The sequence below is a fragment of the Amphiura filiformis genome, chromosome 1 (assembly GCF_039555335.1).
Source record: "Amphiura filiformis chromosome 1, Afil_fr2py, whole genome shotgun sequence".
NCBI classification, from domain to species: Eukaryota; Metazoa; Echinodermata; class Ophiuroidea; order Amphilepidida; family Amphiuridae; genus Amphiura; species Amphiura filiformis.
Genome location: NC_092628.1, coordinates 59995939 through 60018002, shown reverse-complemented (window position 1 = coordinate 60018002; position 22064 = coordinate 59995939). Strand labels below are relative to the sequence as shown.

At 36.2% G+C, this 22064-nt stretch overlaps 1 protein-coding gene across 1 annotated transcript in view; it reads right to left on the bottom strand.

Moving 5' to 3' along the window:
* The window catches only part of LOC140149974 (uncharacterized), a 176032-nt gene that overhangs the window by 21345 nt on the left and 132623 nt on the right, over window positions 1-22064 (bottom strand). The window contains 2 exon segments of the mRNA XM_072171979.1: window positions 16616-16671; window positions 20525-20590. Coding sequence (XP_072028080.1) covers window positions 16616-16671; window positions 20525-20590 — 122 coding nt within the window.

Sequence of the window (22064 nt, the reverse complement as noted above, 5' to 3'; positions counted from 1 at the left end):
TCATCAGTTATGGATTGATCAATCTGCTTGTTCTAGCTATTCTTGTCAATGATGTGTACGTCTAACCTTTTGACTCACCAACAATTCTATGGTGTTTTGATACTTTCCAATACAATATGGATCTAATTAAATCATAAACTCGCATAAAAAAAACGCCATCGATGTTGTAACCGAGCTATCCAATGTGAGTTATACATAGCAACATGAGGCGAGGCAAAGCACCAAGCCAACTAAGATTTCAATAATAAACACACCGCTATGATTAATAGAACATTTGACATTTGCACAGAATAGCTGAAGCATTCTTCAACATTACAGCTGTAATTAGAACTCAATTGATGTTGCATAGGACATGCTAGAATCAATAAGGGTAGATGTACTTTAGCCCTATGAGCACCCTGAAGATGTGGGTGGTAGGGGAGAGGGCTAGGGTTTCAAAGCCTAATGATATGTTGTTGAGAGTGCCCAACCAAAATGGGATAGGGTATGTGTTGCCCATCAGCTGGGAAGTCTGTCAAATACGCCAGCCAAGTCCGCATAGGATGGCGACTGCATGACTACAACATATGGCACTCAACAGGTTATGATATACTTTGGCACACTAGTATTCTAGTTAATGCCAAAAATGTTTCAGATACCTTTGATCATATGCTCAGAAGTAGGGAATGGGTACAAGCAGACATTGTGGGCATCCAGCATTGGCTATAAAGACAGGGATGTAACAAGTGCCCATTTACCAGTGTATCCATTTTACACTTGGTATAAAGCTATGCCAGGTTTGTAGTCAAATTTAATCCAGAATTGAAACATGCCAATTTTGTCAGTCATTATCACTCAATCCAATAATAATGTTCCTAAACTTCTTCATTCCCACATGTAATAATCCAAAAAAAACACCTAATTCCAAGAAAAGAACCTCTCCTGAGAGAAGATTCCATCCAATAAAACCAGAAAACACAGACAAGTTGTGATACAATCTATAATCCTACTTCATTCCTCTTTGCACTTTGTAAAGTGCACTCTTTGATTGGGTCTTTTACCGTCTTACTTAGATGAGAAACGACCAAAATAGCAATACTACATGGGCATCCAGTGGGACTCCCCTAAATGATGTGGATGCTTAGTGAATCACCTTCCATGTCAGTAAGAATGCAATCTAATCATTTGTTTCCATCTCCTTGTTCAAACTTTGCAGTTAGGAAGTTGTTGCACCATCTAAGGAGTACATTACTATGCCCTACTTTCATGAACTTTCCAGACTTGTGTCATTTTAATGTTTTCTTTCCTTCCCATTTTAAAAATAATTTATGTCTCTCCGTTGTAAAGAATTTCATACCACAGGTCTACATTAATATGCAATGATCAAATTTGACTATAAGCGGGGCTTCCCCCAAATAAAATAAAATAGCCCTCATGAAAAATTTGTTAATGGCAAGAGGGCTCATTTTTGTAGAATCTTCAAAAAAGCCCCTGTTATCAAAAGGTATTTGAGCCTTGCTATTGAATTTTATTCCCGGTTTTATCTACACAATTATACGCACAGACCATCTCTGTAATCATTTTGAAAACATTCCTTCATACCTTCAAATTTAATTTCTATATAATAACATGAAATCCTTGCCATCCCGTTGGTAATTTATCTTTCAAATTCAAGTCATAAATATTGTGATTATTTTTGAGTAAGACAAAAGACCATCATTTGTCAAAAGTCATTTATCACAAGTGAGCTGTTACCATGGCGATGTCATCATTATTACAAACACTTGGGATACCAACAGCATCCCATTGGGTTTTCATCCTCATCTTGTCTGCAAGCATCCTTAAAGGAGCATTTCAGGATAACTGAAATAATATTTATACTTTCTAGTATGTTTCAAAGAACTACACATGAGTCTGGCTTATGAAAATGTTTATCTTAAGGGGCCAAAGTTAAGAAGATGAGTTGCCAAGCCATGTCATGTCAGTTGAAATAACAACAATAAAATCCTCCACTTTTGAGAGTCTTCCTTACTTTCAAAGTTATTTTGAAGGAATTGTTGACCAAATATAAGGCTTTAGTTGAATTAATTCCAGAAAAATTTATAACATAACATGATCATCTTCCAACATTATGCATTTGCTAGCATAAATTTTATTTGAGACTTTATCAAAATCATTATAAGCTCATTTGAGTGAACACTGTTTCTGAAGGCCTATGAATAAACCTGCAACAAATCTAAATGTTAGTGGAAAAGATGATGGCACTCAAACAATGCTGTATTAGTCCTGGTAATACAAATTAGTTGTAACAACTCCAAGGCACAGGTCATTGACAGAGTGATGTTTCCATTTTTACCATTCTAGGAAGACACTTAACCGTTAACATCTAGATATAAATCATACTATAACCACTAACAAGTGAAGACTTGAAGTAATGAACCCGGATTTCAGACATCATTTTATAAAGAAAATAATTCCCTAAGAGATATCAAGTCACCTCTGATGGCCTGGACACATTCTTTCCAATGATAATTTCTGCTCATCATCTAGACTGATTCCTTGGTCAAATTACAGCAAGGGCCAATGAGGGTTGACATCAATTATTTCCTTTATTAACCCACTGATGGATGAGTATGTTGGGGCTACAGTATTATATTCTAACAATGTTGTAGCCACTATGCTCTATAGTTTGTTTGTAACTAAAAATGCTACTAGTAGTATTAATTGGTTGGTTCGCTGGAGTACAATGTACAGGGGACTTAAGGATGTGGAATGCCAGAAAGAAGATGGTATGGTGGGATGTACTCTACATTGAATGAGATTGATAGTGCCTATGTAGACTGAGACAGACTATAGAGTTAGTTCAACAGCCTGACAGAGAATGTATTAATGGTAGGTGATGTATGAAGAATGAAATAGGATTTGACAGAGGGTGCCTCCTTGCTTAATTTGCCCATGTATCCATGGTTTCCTTGGTGTATTAGTAAGATGATTTCAGGACAAGGTTAATGTTTGTGGGTTACCCACAACAAATTTGAACACTACAAAATGTGATGCAAAGTAATGAGAACATTTGCAGCAAAGCATGGGCAATAAATAAAACCTTCTTTATACTTTAGATAGTAGAATCACAGTTGAAAACTTATTTAGCTCAGATGTGTTCCCTAAACAGGTTCCACCAGTCGAAGGTGCATAGACATGAACCAAAACACATGATTGATATGATAAGACGTATAACTAAATTACTTGCTTTCCTTCAAGTGCATGGTTATGTCTATACCAAGACATACTTCCAACAAAAGTACATCTGTGATGTTATTGATGTTCACCGAATACCAATCACAATGAGCATTTCATTGTGATCAAGTTAACCTGGACCAATCACCATTGGCCTCTCCATAATGGTCCTATTTAACCTGCTGACTTTCAATGCTTACCTCCTCTTCATCCCCTTAGGGAACTTGAGCCATCTCCAAAAGATCGGTTAACACCAGTTCTTACCTCAAAAACTTAACCAATGCTTTCACTGCAAATAAGTCTCCCCAATTTGCATCTACTCCATGGAATAGAATAATAACTCATCTCAAATCTCTGAATCTACAAGGGTTTAGGAAAGACTAAATTTCAGCACTTTAATGCTTACTAAACAGCACACCCCTTTATTTATGGACACAACAGACCTGTAGACGACCCATCACTGTACTCACAACCCCTGATATCTAATGAAAACACACAAGTTTCAGTGCACTGTGCAATCCTTATGCAAGCACTAGTTTTGCTGTTAAAAAAGAGCTCTTGCTGACAGACAGATAATACTCGTTTTTCAAGAGGTATTTGACCAATAGGTAGTCCAGTTAACTAATTTGTCCCAATTGTTTCACTGGTCAAGCCACACTCAGGAGGAGGGCACTAAAGTGAGGTCAACGGCACCTTTTGAAAACCGCTGTTGTTTTTTAAAGTAAAAATAAGGTGAAATGGAAAATTAGGTTGGTTGCGATAGGAAATTGACAAATCAAGTTAAATGAGATTATTAGATTTGAAATTTGAGTACTGATAAAAGTGTTTTCAGAAGCCATCTGCAGTAGCTTGGTACGCATCTATGCACGGTGCACAGATATACTTCAATAATAACTTCAGAAAATCAGTTTGGGTACCAGAATAACTTGTGTAACCATTCATCACTTTGAGAGAAATAACATTCTATAGAGGTCTTGAGAGCTATTCCGATAATCTATCATTGTGTGACCCTTAAGGGTATCCGTAGGGAGAACACTTTGTTTTACGGCCAGGTCTGGCCAGATGCATGTTTGTTCGCAGTCTACATGTGTAACTAGGTTGTTGTATATTCTATAATTTTCCTGGTGTGTTAACTGTGATTACATCTAGACACCAGTTTATTTTTTATTTGAACGGGACCCTAATTTAATGAGAAAAACGCCGAAAAAGAGGCCCGGCAAAAGCCGATTTGCAGACAATTTTGTAGCTACAGACAGCTCTATTCCATATAACAACTACGGAAACCAATCAGTGCCAGAAGTGTTGATTTATATTTCATCCACTTAGGTTTGGCTTAACCCACTAAAAGGTAAAACTTTAAGGCTGATCATTTTAATTATAAATGCAGTGTGTGTGTAAGAGTATATTTCTCAAAATGGAGGAGAGCGCCTATGACTATTGTCCGTTCTGTCTACATGGTCTATGATAATTATTTTCTTACCGAAATATATTCACTTAACACAGACCACGGTTGCCAAACAAATGAGGGCAAACCGCTGGGTCAAATCATTGAAAAGTCGCCTAATATTTTTTTTATCAACCGTTGGTTTCTATGAGATAAAAACTACCAGAAGTCGCGTAAGCCAATGTTGAGAAGTCATGCAATATTTTTCTTAACCATCAATTGGTGTCTATAGGACAGGAAATTGTCATGAGGAAAATCTTCAAAACTCATCCTATTGACCTAGGCCTATTACATCGCTGGGTTTGGCAACCCTGCAATATATACAGTTATATAACATCGCACCGCATTGTGAGGTGAACGAACTGAATGTTGACATTGTATTCAGTATTTAAAACAAGAACTGTCTTTAACCAGACAATGCGGTTGGTATAAAACATAGCGTGTGATATCATGATATCAACTTCAAAATCTAAAAACAAAAGTAAAGAAATAATTTAGGGCGAAATAAATAAACAGCGTACAGCAGGTGCTATCTTGTCAATAATGATAAGAGGAACATGAAAAACCCAGCAGAGAGCATGCACCCCAGTAAAGAGTTAAATAAAGCAAGGCAAAATCATAATGTGCAGGAGGCCTACTTTTCGGATGATATTCACAGAAACAAAAATAAAGAACTACGTTAGTACGTTTAAAAAATTATATAATTTGAAATTAAATAATGCAAAATCATACATAAAAATGTGACATGTGTCTGATGATAATTATACACTTCGACCAAAAAATTAAAAAAATACTTAACACGCGACATAAATAAACAGCCATCTATCAAGAATGACAAGAGGAACATGAAAAAAAACCAACCTAATATATGAGAGCATGCACCCCAATAAAGAATTGCTTTAAAATAAAACAATGAAAAATCATGACATGTGAAATGTATGTTGATACACTTATAAATAATACTCAAGGGTGAAATAAAAACACCTTATCTACCGATATTTCCACAGTTAAACATACTCAGTGATCACTTGTACTAAAACAAAAATAAAGAAATACTTCACAAATGATAAGAGGAACACATAAAAAATAAATAAGCGAGCATGTCCCAAAAAAAATTAGTAAAAGATAAAATAATGATAAAACGTACAAGAAGGGGCAAAATATTTGTCGCAAAAACTTATTAAATGCTCATTTGCTCTAAGATATTTAATGTTTGCAATTTACTCCTAGTTTATCATTTATTTATTATTTATCTAGGCTTATATATCTTTTATTTATTTAGCGTAAGTGAAAAACTGTCAGGAGAAAGTGCTCAATTCTTTATTGAAGAGCGTTCTAGTAGTTGTACAGAAAATAACAGTTAAATGTTACATGTTTTAGTAGTAACTGGCAGTTTCATGCTGCACACGTCCATATAGGATGGCAACAATCATCAGACTGATAAAACAAGTTCATTTTACAACAAAAAACATTATTGATCAAGAGAATACATAAAATCAATTATTGATTACAACAAATCAGTTCTGTGCTGGAGGTGTTGCCAGGTGAAAAGTTGCTAGGTGATGCTGAATTGTTCCAGTTTGTGCTTATTTCTGTGCCTGCAATTGGAGATGAGTTCGGAGCGCTTGTTAAGAGTGAAGTTTCTTTTATTTATTTATCTATTAATTTATCTATTTATCAATTTATTTCAATATCATTATTATTAAGTGCCTATTTATAATGATATTTAAATCTATCAACATTATGCTTACGTCATCCAGGAGTTATTATCCCACTTGAAATCGCCATATAAACACAAATTAATAAAGAAATACCCAATGGGTGAAATAAAAGCATGATCTATCTTTTCAAGAATGAAAAGAGGATATAAAAATATAACAGAGCATGTCCTATAAACATGATAAAGAATTATTTAAAATCGTACAAATGTGAAACATGTAATATGACATATACTTAAGGGATCTGGAATGGCGTTTTGAGCGTTTAGACAGTATTTTTGTGGAAATGAGAGCACATCAGACATATCAATTGCATTCTGAATACTGAAGAATGTCTTTCTCATATCAAATAATTTTCATTTTTGAAATTCACGATATAATGCAAATTTTATGACAAATTATTAAAATTTGATATTTTTCAAATTTTTGATATATAACAGTCCTCGAAGTAAATTTTATAAATCTAATGACATATTCTTAAAGTGTATGTAGCTGGGAGGAAAAGCCGACGATCAATTGAAAATTTTGACCTTTCATATTGAAGATATGGATTTTATTTCCCAAAAAGACCTTTTTTTTGGGGAAATCCATATCTTCAATAATTGAAAGGTCAAAATTTTCAATTGATCGTCGGCCTTTCCTCCCAGCTACATATACTTAAAGAATGTATCATTAAATTTATAAAATTTACTTCGAGGACTGTTATATATCAAAATATCAATTTTAATGATTTGTCATAAAATGTGTATTACATTGCGAATTTCAAAAAATCAAAATTATTTGATATCAGGACATTCTTAGTATTCAGAATGCAATTCGATATGTCTGATGTGCTCTAATGTCCCACAATAAATACTGTCCAAACGTTCATACCCCAGCCCTTAACATAAAACAAAATAAAACGGTCATGATAATATGACATTAAGGGCGAACACCACTAATGAAGCGCCTTGGTTGAAATGCACGTGAAAATTAATGTCTTTCTTTGCTCAATTTGAGGCCTTTTTGGCTCTCATAGTTGCCTGATGTACCCCGTTACATTTTATTAAGAAACAAGGTAGTATAGTTTCTCTCCATTGATTTTGCAATAGCGTCTCCAGGAGGGGGGCTCAGAGGGGCTTTCAGATTTATGCGGTGGGGGGGGCTTAATGGCTAAAATCGCCAAAAACCGCCTGATTTTACATATCCCTCTAGCGTTGGTTGTCAGTAGATTGCAGTCACTCCTCATCAAGTGTTGACAAAGACAACAGTGGTTGTTGAAACGCATACACAGTAAGTGCATTTTCTTGGATCAGATACTACTAACTCTGGTTTACTAATTTACTCTACAGATTCTGATGAATTTGTTCAATCAATAACGATATCTGGGGGACAAATCACAAGCCAGATTCATTTAAAGATGCATTACATCATGACCAATTTTAGTTAGGCCAGAAATTGGCCTAACTCTCCATAGAATCCCGTGTTAAAAAGTTATCCGCAATCCAAAGTCAGTAGTCCACTTGGGAAGCAAACAAACAGAGGGCGTACGGTGACTGAAAAGATTAGATGTGAAAATCTATCAATTGTGCACAAATAATAATCAGAGTTTTAAGCTTAAATGCAATAGCCAGAAGCACAATTGGCAAGTGGAGTACGGAGAAGTCTAGCTACACCCTGGAAGGGAAAAAACAGTATTTGAAACGAGGAAATGTGCAATATGACTTAATGTAATACATTAGAAAAGGCTTAAAAGGCAACTATTAGGCCCTGATTCATATTTAATCATCATTTAGGCCTGTAAATTAGATTGTCTGTGTAAATTTAGCAGGATCCGACTTTTTATGACGACTTTCAAAATGTGTTACATTTCAGAAACACCAAGCTGTTTGTGAGGTGGCGTTAGCTGTATGGGTTATAGGTTGAACTTTTTACAATATTTCTGGAAAAAAAATCCTGAAATCCATATTAATTTTTACAATGGATGTCGTCATCTGACCTTCTGCTAGCAGAAAGGGGAAGTTTTGAAGAACTGAGTTGTTTTCCCGGCCCCTGTCTGTACAGAAAGTCAGTGGGGGTTATTTACTGGTGTGCACCCTAAAAGGCCCTTGTCATAACCAATGGTGGCGGCTTGTTTTTTCCCGTGCATGAGGGTTTAGGGAAAATTGAATTATATGTCTAAACTTGAGGTTGCATGTGTAAAACATGGTCTTTTTTAACGCATGTTTGGGGTATTGAAATGATATTTTTTTGTCTTGCACAATCATGGTAAAGATCCATGTCATACATAAGAGATTATAGGACATACAATACTTGGTAGGCCTAATGATAATGCGTAAACTTTGTACCTGTTAGTAGGGATAACCATCAAAATTTCATGTTGCCCCTATTGCTACAAAAGATTGTTTTCTGGATAGAACTCATCAACAGAAGTATTTTGGTGGTTAAATGGTCAAAATCGGTCAAAAACTTTCTGAATTATGAATTTTCAAAGTTTCCCATTCTGACCGGTCATTGGAACGAAATAAAATGACAAGGTCCAAAAATAGCAATTGGGGAGCAAAATTGGCATAAGCATATATTTACCTTTATATATTTCTTTATTTTAACATATATGCAAACATGAAACAAGCATATTGTGAAAGTATCAAAGGGTTTCTTATGAAATGGCACTTTACTAGTCAATGGCATAAATCATTTTTTTCAAACCGAGGCATTGAAATCATGCATTTAGAGAACATTTGCCAAAAATCATCCAAGATGGCCGATATGGCACAAAATCAAAATTGCACTAAGTCCAGGTGAACTTTTTATTTCACAACCAAAAATTTCAATGTTATTGGGTTTAATATGACCAATTAGTAGGTGTATGCAAACAAAATCTTAATTGTCATTGAAGGTCATTGACTCATTCACAACAATAGAGGTTATCCACTTTACTCATCATGCTCATGTATGACTTCTAACAAAAGGTGCTGGTTCCCGTAGTATTCTTCATTCAAACCAATTCAATGCATGACCTCGAGTCACCTGCATGACTTTCATGGGCTATTTTGAAACAGTTATGGTTGCACATTCAGGTACTTCTTTTGAAAGTTCTAAACAAGGTATAGCCAGCAGCAAGTTGTAGATGGTATAGGCCTAAATATAAGAAAACGTTTAGGGTTGAAATCAGGTGAAAAATACATCGAATGAGCACAAAACTTCGCATTTATGCTCAGAAAGGTGTCTTCTTAGCATGATTCGAAAGGAGTATGGAAATTCCAAAGGGAAGCTGGTGATTTCATTTGTAACTCAAGATCTACTTGTTCATTTTTTTTCCCTTTTTACAGAGGGTATGATAGAGGTATTACTGGCAACTCTGCCAAATTACAGCTCAGTAGGCCACGTTTTTCACCTGAAATTATTGACATGAATATTTTGTGCCATTCTTGAGCAGTGCTGAACTCGGCCACTGGCAATTAAACGCGCACTGTGGCGATGGACCAATTTTGACTCGCACTTACAGGAAAATGAAATAAGTTGTGTTGCTGTAATTTGCAAGATAGTTACAAAATATAATTGGTATTCACTTCCCCAATTTTTACAGAAAAATATTGAAAAATAAAAGAATAAGATCAATTTAGAAATGTCTGTGCAAGCAGTGCACAGTTGAGCTCCCTGCATGTCTATGGGAGCGTTCTAATCAAGTTGATGGTTCATTGGTCATCCCTACTGTTAGGGAACTGAAATCAGACTGAAAACACAAACGCGTCATTCGAGGCTCTGTCTCACCAGTTGCATTTACAAGGCCCTTGTTATAACCAGTGGTGGCGGATGATTTTTTTCTGGGGGAAGGGTCACACAAGGTTCTGAACAGAAACGTCACATACGGACCAACCCACACTACCGAGAACCGCGAATGCCGAGAACCGCGAAAGCCGAGAACCGCTCTAGTTGTCTTTGTTATCTGTCTTTGAAGATGCAGTCTTTACAAGGTCATATGTGAGCCTTTGTAGTAGTAGCCAATAGCTTTGCAGCTTTTTGATACACTGAAATTTAGACTTTTATCATTTCAACTACAAAAAAAATCTCATTTTCAACAGAGTCAATAATTTGCATCTCAAGTTTACATCAAAGTAGAACAAGCACTGGTAAGCATCACATAAAAAGCACTTGAATAAAAAGTCAAAACACCAACTTCAAGCAATCAAAACAGACCAATTTACACACTTTCACCACAAGTATACTGCTAATATTGTAGTTAAGTCATCTTGCACATGTAGTTGTCTTCCATTAGATAAGAAGCCAATGATGATGTGTAGACAGAAGTATTGGTGTACTGAGGTCCTATTAGGAGACAAGTGACAGATCTACACTCCTAAAACTGGGTGTTACTGATGGTGGTATAAGGCTGCCCACTCTACTAATGGCCAATCATGCCTGGAATCAAAAGATTCTACTGTCTGCTAGCAACACATTTGTTTAATTTGATATAAGCTTTTCAGCTCATTTATTTGTGCGATGGCTTCACAAACATTTATTCAAATGCCAGCAAAGGTCCTCAAAAAAGATTGCACACATAATATATCAGAGTTTACTTTAATATGAAATATTTTCAGCCAAACATGCTATCTTCACCTACATAATCATGATAATATCAAAAGCCTGGCATAATATATGCAACAGACACACACAAGTCACAGATGGACATAAATCACTAAAAGTATTTTAGAAGCCAAAATATTTAGGTTTTTACTGTACTGCTAGCAATACGTGAAAATTGGTTAGTCCAACCCTGGCACACTCGCTTTTTGAGTCTACATTGTAATACCATATTGGAACTTATAATTTGTTTTAGAAGATCAGACTTCGCATGACTAAATCAGGCCGGCAAATCATCAGTACTTTCTCGTATTTCAAAAGCCTTGATTTATCATATAATTTTTTTTCTTGCCTTCTTTGTTTAGATTTAAGATGCAGAGATATTCCAAAAGTTCTGCTACCTAGTTTATGACCTCCAAACTGCCTTCATTTGAATGGCACTTTCGGAAAGTTCTACAATGAAAAATTGTCAAGAAGACAAGAATTAATTAATATTCATTAAGTTGAGTAAGGGATGAAATCAAACTCAGCTGGCGGCCGGTTCTGTCCGGTTTCTATTGTCCTGAACAATGGAAATCGGACAGAACCGGCGGTCAAGTTTTGATATCATTCCTAACATCATGTGGATCATAGACCCTACAAGTCTATGGTGGAACCCACAGCAAAATCACACTAGATGATTTATATCATCGCAAAACAAAGAAGACGCACAAAGATCAGAAAACATAGATTGCCTAACAGTCACCCAGATGACTTATTATTACTTCATCTCATATCTATGTAATAGGCCTAAGGACTCATTTCGTGCAACAGAAACAATGCATGGGTGGTAATCTCTTTTGTTTTATTCATTTGAAAGTAAAAATAAAATTCTCCCTTAGGATGAGTTGACAGCTACAAAAATAGAAGATGCGTTGCACTTTCACCTCGCTTACATCAGAGGAGAATCCGGAGCATCCAAGTAGCGTAGCACTAATTGATATATGGAAGCATAGGATTCTCATCTTTTAAGATGTTAATTAATCTCAATTTATGTCTAGTACATAATTAGTTGAGTGGCTGTGTTTTCAGCATGATTAAGCAATGCTTACTGATGGTTTGTTGTTCTATGTGGTCAGCAGAGTGTCTAACAGTTAACCGTTAAGCTGCAGTGATATAACTTGGCACAAGACTTGGTCAATTAACAGCTGAACAAAAACAATTATGCAACTGGGTTAATTAGAACACATTGGCCAACATACTCATGACAACTATCCTTCATAGGCTTGCGACTTTATATTCATTCAAACAAATTCTATAAAATAATGTTAGGCCAAAGGTGACTGAAATATCAAGTTCAATGCCTCATCATTTACTACAAATTAAAAACCAAAGTTATCACATTTTTTTTCATAACTAGGTAATTTTATTTACAGAAGTAGCATAACATTTAAGACGTTATTATGCTTTAAGGGATATAAAAGCCAAGAATCCTGCCACCTGACTGACCTACTACAAGTATCACTAAATACAACCGGAAATTAAGACAAAACACTGACAAACTGGTGCCCAAATTTGCGATCAATAGCCGCGCTGGGATTACACATGGTATACCTTGCACTAAGTTACCCAATTCATGACAGCTACGGTGTGTATCTATTTCTACAGAAGATATGCTGACAGTGATGATTCTACATGGCACGCGAGAGGGGACAGCTCAAAAAAGACCTACCACTACGCTTGCTTTAAATCAAGTCATCCGAGTTGTTTACTTCAAATGCATGCTACGGTTGTATATACTGTGTTGAGCAAGTGTGGTGTACACCCTCACCCAGCTGTCATTACCTGAGGATATTGGTATGATAGGAAGACTTGCAAACAAGAAGAATTATTAGAAGTGGGAGGATTGGTAGGTTGTGTGTAATGTTTGTTTTCTTAACGAATGAACCATAGAGGACATTGAGTGAGTTACTTGGCACACAAATGACACAACGTATGCCAAAATATAACCATGGTGGCCTAATGGTGGTTGCTTCAAAAATCAGGGTGCATGACTGGTTACGATGTTTATTACTTTTAGATGTTATGAGTATGGATTTGAGGCATTGAAAACAAATGCTGCTCAAAATGTTGGCAAATTTTTTTATCGTACATATAATGCAATTTACACATAAGTGTTGCTATCAAAAGCTTTAGACACATGTATACACTTAGATAAAGGAAGCATATTCCTGCCATGTAAATGAACAGACTGGCAACAATCCATGTTCACAAACACACCCACATCAAACAGCGACAATTAATATACAGTTACAGAAAACTACAGGAGGAATTGATGGTTCCCTGCTGTACCATTAGACACATGTACTAAGAAAATATTGTAACCATTTTCTTTTCCATTGTTGGGTCACTTCACCTCTGGGATACCAATCACGTAAATTAATTGCAATTTAATCGCTAGTTTCCACTTTTCGTCCTTCATCTTGTCTTGTTCTGAAGAAGATAGTGAAATTACCTACCCACAAATTCACTCCCGTTGATTTGGATATTGTTTTTGCTTAACAATTATGTGCAAGAATGTCAAAAAATTGTTGCAACTTATCGACCTCATGGACTTTCACTCCTGTTGTCCAACGGTTGGGGACCTACACCACCTACAAGAAAGATCGCCATCTTTGACATGCACTTTGATTGCATAAAAAATTGATGACAATTATAAAACATGGCAGGGTCCTATGGTTGATATAGCAATTAACGCCAGTAACATTTAAGACGGCGATTGGTTCTTTCCGTTGCATTAGACACCTGTTTTAGGCACAGTATCCCAAACAGTAGGAGATGGTTTGGCGAATCTTTGAAGCAGCCAGAGAACATTTTACGCATGTCATATGTTTACATCCAAAGCTTATTGAATGACTACGGTGATTTTCTTGCATGCCAGGAAATGATTAGTGATTTCAAACTGATGATTTGATGCACACATACATGATTTATCATGTTATTTTAGAAATTGAAATGTAATGATGAAAGTGACACCATTCAGAAAAGTCACATCCTTTGATAACAACGATGTTCCGCACCGTGATAAAAAAAGAGAGCACATTAAACCTATTTTTACATCAAGAGTCTGGACATTTGCTATCGATAACCTCTCTCTCTCAACATCCAAAAATATAACCATTTTCAAATGATGCATACCAAAGAATTCATGTTCAAACCATCACAGGGACCTCATCTCCATTCCATGAATCAGTAGACTGACTTGATTTCTCCGCCAGATCTAGATACCGTCACGTTTTATCTCCTCTGTTTTGTGACACTTGGAGCAATTGATCTTGATTGCAGACGCATCATCAACGTTGATCCTCAATATATGGAAGTAAACTGATCACTTGTAACAAACATATCATACAATAAACCTTTCAAAATATTCTCTTTTTGCACGCAGATGTTAAGATGACAACATTATGGAGGGACGTGGGAATAAATTGTGACAGAAATTGTGCAGTAGAAAGAGAGCTGCTTCCTCGTTCCATAGAATGATGCAAAGATGATCCAAAAGAAAAAATGATGATGAAAGTTGTTATCTCATAAAACATAAGAACCTGTGATCAGGATGACACTCTCCAGCCCAATTGGAATTGCCATAAATCCAGAACATGGACCTCTTCAACTCATGTTAGGACACACTTGATTCAAAAAGCCACTCCGTTGTTCAAATTTACAACTTGCCGATACGTAGCATGCGCAACAGTTTATCGCAAGCAACTGTTCTGCTTTTGGTTCTTTAATCCATCAGTAAAACAACTGCTGTTACTTTTTAGGTATCCCGTTTAAAAGATGAATTTCTATGAAGGATGAACAAGCCTCCTATGAGTGAGTATTCTCAATTAATAGACAAGGTTCAAATTTCATATGCAAATGCAACCAGAATCATTGTCAAAGAAAAGTTACCGTGAGAGTGAAATGTTTACCACTGAAAAGTCATCTGATGTTAGTATTCTATAACACAAATATGTAATAATAAATGTGGCAGTTGAATTTTGATGAAATGCAACTTTTTAGACTTTCAAATGCTTGACTAAATTGATTAACACTGGACTCTATCATACTACAACATTCCGTTTTGTGACGGGACAATTGGACAGGCAATAGCTGACATTTCAGAGCTATTTTACAGTTAAAATAATGTGCATCTTAATAAAGAAAATCTTAATTTTCTCATGCACAGCTAAATTTTACTGCAAATTAATCCTCGTCATTTGTCTTTTATACATTTTGATTTTAGCACCATGCTTAAACAAATATTTATCATGTTAATGTTTGTATCATTAAAAGATCCAACATTGTGCAATTTGTACAAAGTTTTCTTCCATTGTGCCCATTTCCTTAGTTTAAAAGTATATTCTGAGCATGCTGTCAATTTTCTTACAACAACAGGACATCATAACTGTATCAAATTGGGCAAAACAGTCGGTTTACAGCCACTCCTCTTCTACATAAACAAAGCTGAGGTTTAATGGAATGCACGTAGCAGATTATATATACACTCAAATCTGTGCATTATAAACAATACCCAAGTCTTGATGTTTAAATGGATGATAGATAGCGATGATTGCAAAATGATGGATTCATATTCTGGTCACATGAGCATGATTTCATTCAGAATATTTTGGTTGTGATCTGTAGGGATAGACTAAACGTTGTGAACTGATATTGTGATAACGCTTAAGAATTAAAATGTCTTAAAATAATATTGAATGATAAATTTATAATGAAGCTAACAAATTAGGTTAAGACTTTCAATATGTCTGTTTGACTAAAATGTTGCAGTCAAATCATTTTGTAACTTCTTATCATCTGAATTAGAAACACATTTCTATAACTAGATAAAATAAGCTGAGAAACACTGGCAATAATAGCACAGGATTCTCTGCAAACTGACTTTGACAAAAATAAACCCAGTCAATCATTCATTCACATCAAGTTTAAATTGAATACTTCCCCATAGATAAGTTTACATTACTCCATCTATAAACGTATCCAGGTTCCTACATTCCTTACACCAGATGATGCGCAAGACAAGCCAGAGAGCAAGCAAGTTACACTTTCATCATGTCGTGGAGGTCAGATACGGCAAGTTTTTGAAAACTTCAACCAAAGATTATCAACACATCTGATGTAGGTATATTTGTCATTGGAATGCTGTAGATGATAGTGACAGTTCAAAATGAATGGATGAAATATTTTGGATCAGGTAATGTTGATGTGGAGTTGTGTCCAATTATCTGCCTTCAAATGCTACAAATGAAGTGCCACAAATATTGCTATAACATCTTCATACCCCCACTCCCAAATGTTGCCCATAGAGTTAACTAAGTGAGTATCATCAGTGATAATGTTTGAGTACTGTTATCGGTATCCGCTTTTTTGGGGATAATTTTTAAAATAATTTCCCTTTTGTTTTTGTTTTCAAATGTCTTCCATTTAACCAGTGGCAGCGCTAGGGGGGATTTTCCCCCAATATTTTTCTTCCCCCCCACCCCCTACATTTGAGGCAAAACCCCCAAAATCACACAAATGTCCACTTTTTGCAGCAATTTTGTGCAAAATTGGTTGATTTTCCCCCCCCTGAAATTCACTTTTCCCCCTGAAAATAATTCCTGGTGCCACCACTGCATTCAATTCAACTCACCTTGGCTCTTTGTAATCTTTGGCTCTGTTCATGGAAAGCTGGAGGTGTCTTTAGAGCTGTAAAATAACAAAATATAAATTGTAAAGTATAAATGCTTCACTTTGGCATGTACAATGGCAAAGAATAACTTACAATGGTATGAAGTCTTCATGTGTACTGCACAGTATGTACAGTACATGTATTCACTTGGCAAAGATTCAAAGGGTATTACTACATGTACCAACATACTGCTGCTAGCGCCACATGATCACTGAACAGTTCATCAATGTCATTCACAGGCTTTCCTATCAACACAGCTTAATATGTTGTATGGCAATTTAATTTGAAAAAATGAGCTAATGCAATGCATTACAATAGTCATCACATTCACAGTGCCACATAACCTTTTTTTATTAAATCTTAAAATTGAACGCTGTCTCATCCTGAAAAAACTGGATCCCAGCTTCATTTGTATTTCAGTAAGGTGTGACTGAAGTAGGAAGGGGACGAATTCTTTTCACAAGACCTGTCACATGCAATGCATCAACATGATAATACAAATTATAATAACAAGAAGACTAGAATATTCATTTTCAATCAGGTTCTCATTAGATAAGATGAGTAACGGTGACCAATTATATGTAGCTTGCTAAGTCAAGTATGACATCTCCTGATACTGCATTCTGATTGGATGCTCTAATCAGGTCAGGTCACAGGTCAAAGGTTGCAGTAGTTATCAAATACTATACAACAATATGTCTATGCAAGTTTCATTCATTCATAAAAGCAGACACAAGATAATGACGACTGCAGACTGATTAGCACAAATATTTCACAACTGCTATCTACTGAAGATAACATAATATAGTGACGAAGTAACTACATATTTCCCAAAATGATGTTGACCGTAACTGATATTGCATCCAAAATGTCAAACTTACAGGATTCAGGCAACTTCAGACTAAGTGATATGTGGAAATCCATGATTGCAGACTTTGTTGACAACAACAACCATTAATGTAAACAATGATGTGAAGTAAACAATAGACCTGGAAGTTATGTAATTGAATGCAGCACAATAGAAGATGATGTTGGTGTGTACCCCTCCCTATGCACCCTGCCTCCTTGTCCTCCTACCATCATAACAGGATGCTACTAGCTAAAACCCTAACTAACAAATGAAGAGAACTCAATAGGACCTGCCATTTTTATCCCTACATAACTAGATTTAGGAAACCTCTAGAAACCCACCAGTATCCCCCATCTTTGGAATTCCCTGGAACAAGGGGTTGGTACTATCAAACCATTGTGCCAAATAAAGTCAGGCGGGTATGACGTATTGGACGGAGAGATCGCTTAATGTACATTTCATATTGAAATGTATCCAATTGCTTGATGTCATTGCGCAAGTTTAGCGTATGACATCATCTGTACAACAAATGATCGGCCGAGCTAGCCATCCTCGGCCCTACTGTAGCGAGCGGTAATTTGTTACCACATCTTCCACATTCGTTTTCTTAATCGTCTCTGTGGTGAAGCGATGCTGTTCGTAATGCGACAGAGATGGGGGACTGGTGGAGGTCTGTCAGCTCTGACGTCAAGAAAAAGCATGTATCAGATAGCACATCTAGTGGTGAATGGATGCGAGCGAAAGGAAAAAATGGGTCAGAGCTTTCAGGCATCAGCTTGCACACAACATCCAGATGCTCACACAGCATCGCTGAAGACATGTCAGGAATGTGTGGCGTCACATATCCACAACCATTCCCATCATGCTCCATCTAGTCATTCTCATCGCTTACTCGCTTTCTAAGAGCCATCATTTCCCGAGTATTATTTTTGTTGATGGGCAGTCCTCAGTATGTGCACACATGTCCCCAAGGGGGCAAGCATCCTACTGCTGAGTTATCCTTGTGCTTAGTAGACTAAATACATGATAGTTTGAATGCACTTCTAGATATAATTATATTAAATGGGAATTCTATGTGAGTGAGTGTAGGTGAGTGCGCTATGCTTTCAGTGGGCAACATAATTACTGTTGTTATCTGTTGACAAGGGATAGTTTTCAGTGAACAGCTCTTTTCAGAGCCATCAGTAGGCAAGGGGTGGCCTACATGTCTCATTCTTAGGTACTTTTTCCTGAAGAAGTCAGAGCTGCTCCTGACAAAAGCTTGACAGTTCTAAACTTGTCTGATGGTGAACCCGCTAAAAACTTACTAATTGTAACATAATTACTGTTTCAGTGCATTCAATTTAAGTTTAAGACAAGTTTAAAAAAAAGTTAAACTGAAACAATTACAAACAGTTTTAGCATAAATTTAGTAATAGTAGCCAAAACTAAATGATTACTACTTTTCTTAACAATCTAAACTGATACCTTGTTATACCCCTCTATACAACAATGGACACCCTTCTCCCTTTTTGTACTGCTGTCATATTGGAAAATACCAAAAGACATAGTGAACCACCACTCACATCATTAAATCCATTAATACACCACCAGCTTGGTGATAGCCAATCTTCCTTGCAATAAAATGTTTGCAATGTGCCCATGACTTTTGTCTGTTCTAATTTGAATTTACTGGCTAATTTGGTTTGTACCTCCCCTCCAATAACGCCAGCCCTGGCAGAGATTTGTCGGGGATAAATCATGCTGAAAGATGGGGCTCCCCATGCCAGTTGTTCTCTGGAGAAGCCACAAATCATAAAGCTGTGCAGCAGCAGAACAAAACTTTTTTTTCTTCATGTCTGTCTCTGGCAGATCTGACCGATAAATCATTAGGATTTTTTATGTTTGACAATTTGTAGAAATTTGATTGCTTTACATAGGTGCAGGTTCGTTTTTATTCCAAATGCCTTTCTATCATTCACAACAGCAAGTTTCACTGCCAAATATAGCCATTTCGTTTTTATTCATATATTGAACAGGAATCTGTCAAAAAGTTGTGCCATGTTTACGGTGAGACTTGCCTCTACCTTTGCAATCCTTAATTTCTATATTCAAGTTGTATAATTTCTGGATTGTATGTCCATTTGAAAACAAATTTGTGAGACCAATCAATGAATAAGAAATCAGATTAGTAAACTTCAAATCAATGTTCTCTTCAGAAACAACCTGGATATGTTCAACATCTTTTTTCACAACCAACTTGCAACTGAACACTGCAAACAAACATCTTCCATCCACTCAAGTTATGTTTCAGCCTTAAGGGAAACATGCAATGACATTTGTCATCAGCATTCATGAAGTCATTAGCCATTCATTGTTTACACCTGTTTACATCTTCATCAATTATTATAACCTCAACACAATCTCCTGCCTCTACACATTCATATCCAGGTAACATACCCCAGGTACATACACACCTACATGTACATGAGTGCATGCATGCGCATGTGCCAGTCACCTGAAACTCAACTCTCCTTTGTCAATGCTTGTTATCACCAATGATGTGCTTATTATCTGTGGACTAGATATGTTGGTACTAGGACTACTGTTTGTTGCAAGTAGCATCAGTAGTTCTTATTATTTTAATCAACTTTCACCTGAACCAAGATTAGATTTCATAGGCTAAACACTGATCATATTGCAGAAACAATTAAAGTTTTCAAATCCTCAATGCAGACGCTTGAAGGGTATATCATCAAGTGCATACCCAAGCAACTTGCAAGTCAAGTGCAATATTTATAACCTTTGTCACAAAACGATGATAACTTTGGGCATGATTTATGCGTTCGGGATGAGTTACAATTTTACTGCAGTCATGTGGCACGCTCTTTGGAAAATCACCACCCACTCCCATTTTGAGCAATAAAAATGTGATGGAATGCGCTGTATTCTTTCGTTTTTAACAATCTGTGGTGAAATAGGACATTAGTAGTCTTTTATTTGATGTGGCCCTACAGATGCGCAAAAGTTTGTATACTTACGTGGCATGATCCCTTGGCTAACGAGTTCTTCTCTGTTTCTTCTCAGCTTTAGTCTGAGTGCCAGCACTGTAAAGATACAAGAAAAAAGTATAAACATTAAATCATTTTATCAAATATCATTAAGCATAATGCAATTGAATACCTAAATTGAAGAAGGGCCCAACTCCACCATTTCACAAAAATGAGTTAGACTTGGCATTTTTATAGTTAGCAGACAGTTCTTCCTTGTGTGAAAGGACTCAAATCCACTCTCTAAATAAGTCTTCCAAGTACATGGTTTCCATGGAAGAAAGGCCTAAATCCATGGACTCAGGCCCTTCTTCCTATTCAATTGTTTCTTATGGTTACTACTATACTAGATATAAACAAATGTTGATCATGTAAGAATTAAGACAAACTCCAAAGTCAAATGCCTAGAGAACTTGGTTATACACAATTATGAAAACACATTAATAATAATAATGGTTATTACACCAAGTGCGGGGTATATGCATAAGTTACTACAGCAACCTGACATAAACAAACTTGACATAAATTAATTAATAAATAAATTAATCTTAATTAACCCCTGTCTGAGAACAGTAAGGTACCAATATTGTAGTATTTAGAGAAATCGTAGGATACACAGGAGGAAATTGAGATTATATAAACTCATGACGTAGGATTCATATGCAATGCTATACTTCTCTGCACGCGCCCACTGACCCTTAGCGACCTGACCAAACCACCTCACTGGACATACCACCATCACGAATCTTGCCCAAGGTTGGAACTTGCTGATTTACTGATTAGCCTAGAACTCTGGGAGACTCAAGTCAATTACAAAACTAAGATTGGAATAACATGCCAGTCATCTTTGACACACATATCCAATGCTTCTTTTCATATATGCTTCATGATTTTAAAAATGTTTGTCATATACTTGAAACACAAGAGTCCTGAATAAACGTGTCCTATAGTGTACAGACCATTGCAAAAATGATAGGAACATTTGGTCTACACTGCCGCTGGGCATCATCATCAGTAGCAAGCCTGTAAGGCAATTTTTGTCAGTTCAAAAATGTTACGCTTACATCCTCAATCATGCTCGTCTGTCAAGACACAGTTTTTTATAACTCAATATGCTTGCACACTTGTATATGTTTTAGCTATACAGCTAAATAGAAGTTTTTGAACTCTGGCACTGGGTATGATGCTATTATGATAACTAGTGTTACCATCCCGATGAACTTCACCTCTTAGTGATGAATGAACGTTCTGAAGGAAATGTTATGCCGACAGCAGGACCGGCGTCTTAATTAATGTCACAGACCTTCATCATTAATGAATGTCTTAGTAATTATCTTGTACTGACCATGACCCCTGCGTATCTTTAACACAGCTTGATTAGCTTTGCAGATTTTAAAAACTAAATCGGAGATTAAAGGTACTTTTTCAATCATGAAAGTGCTGATTGACCCCTGCATGCAAGTGTGATTTGTTCCTGTTTAGAAGTTAAATTTGTACTATATGCTAATATTTATTGTAAAAATATTGGGAG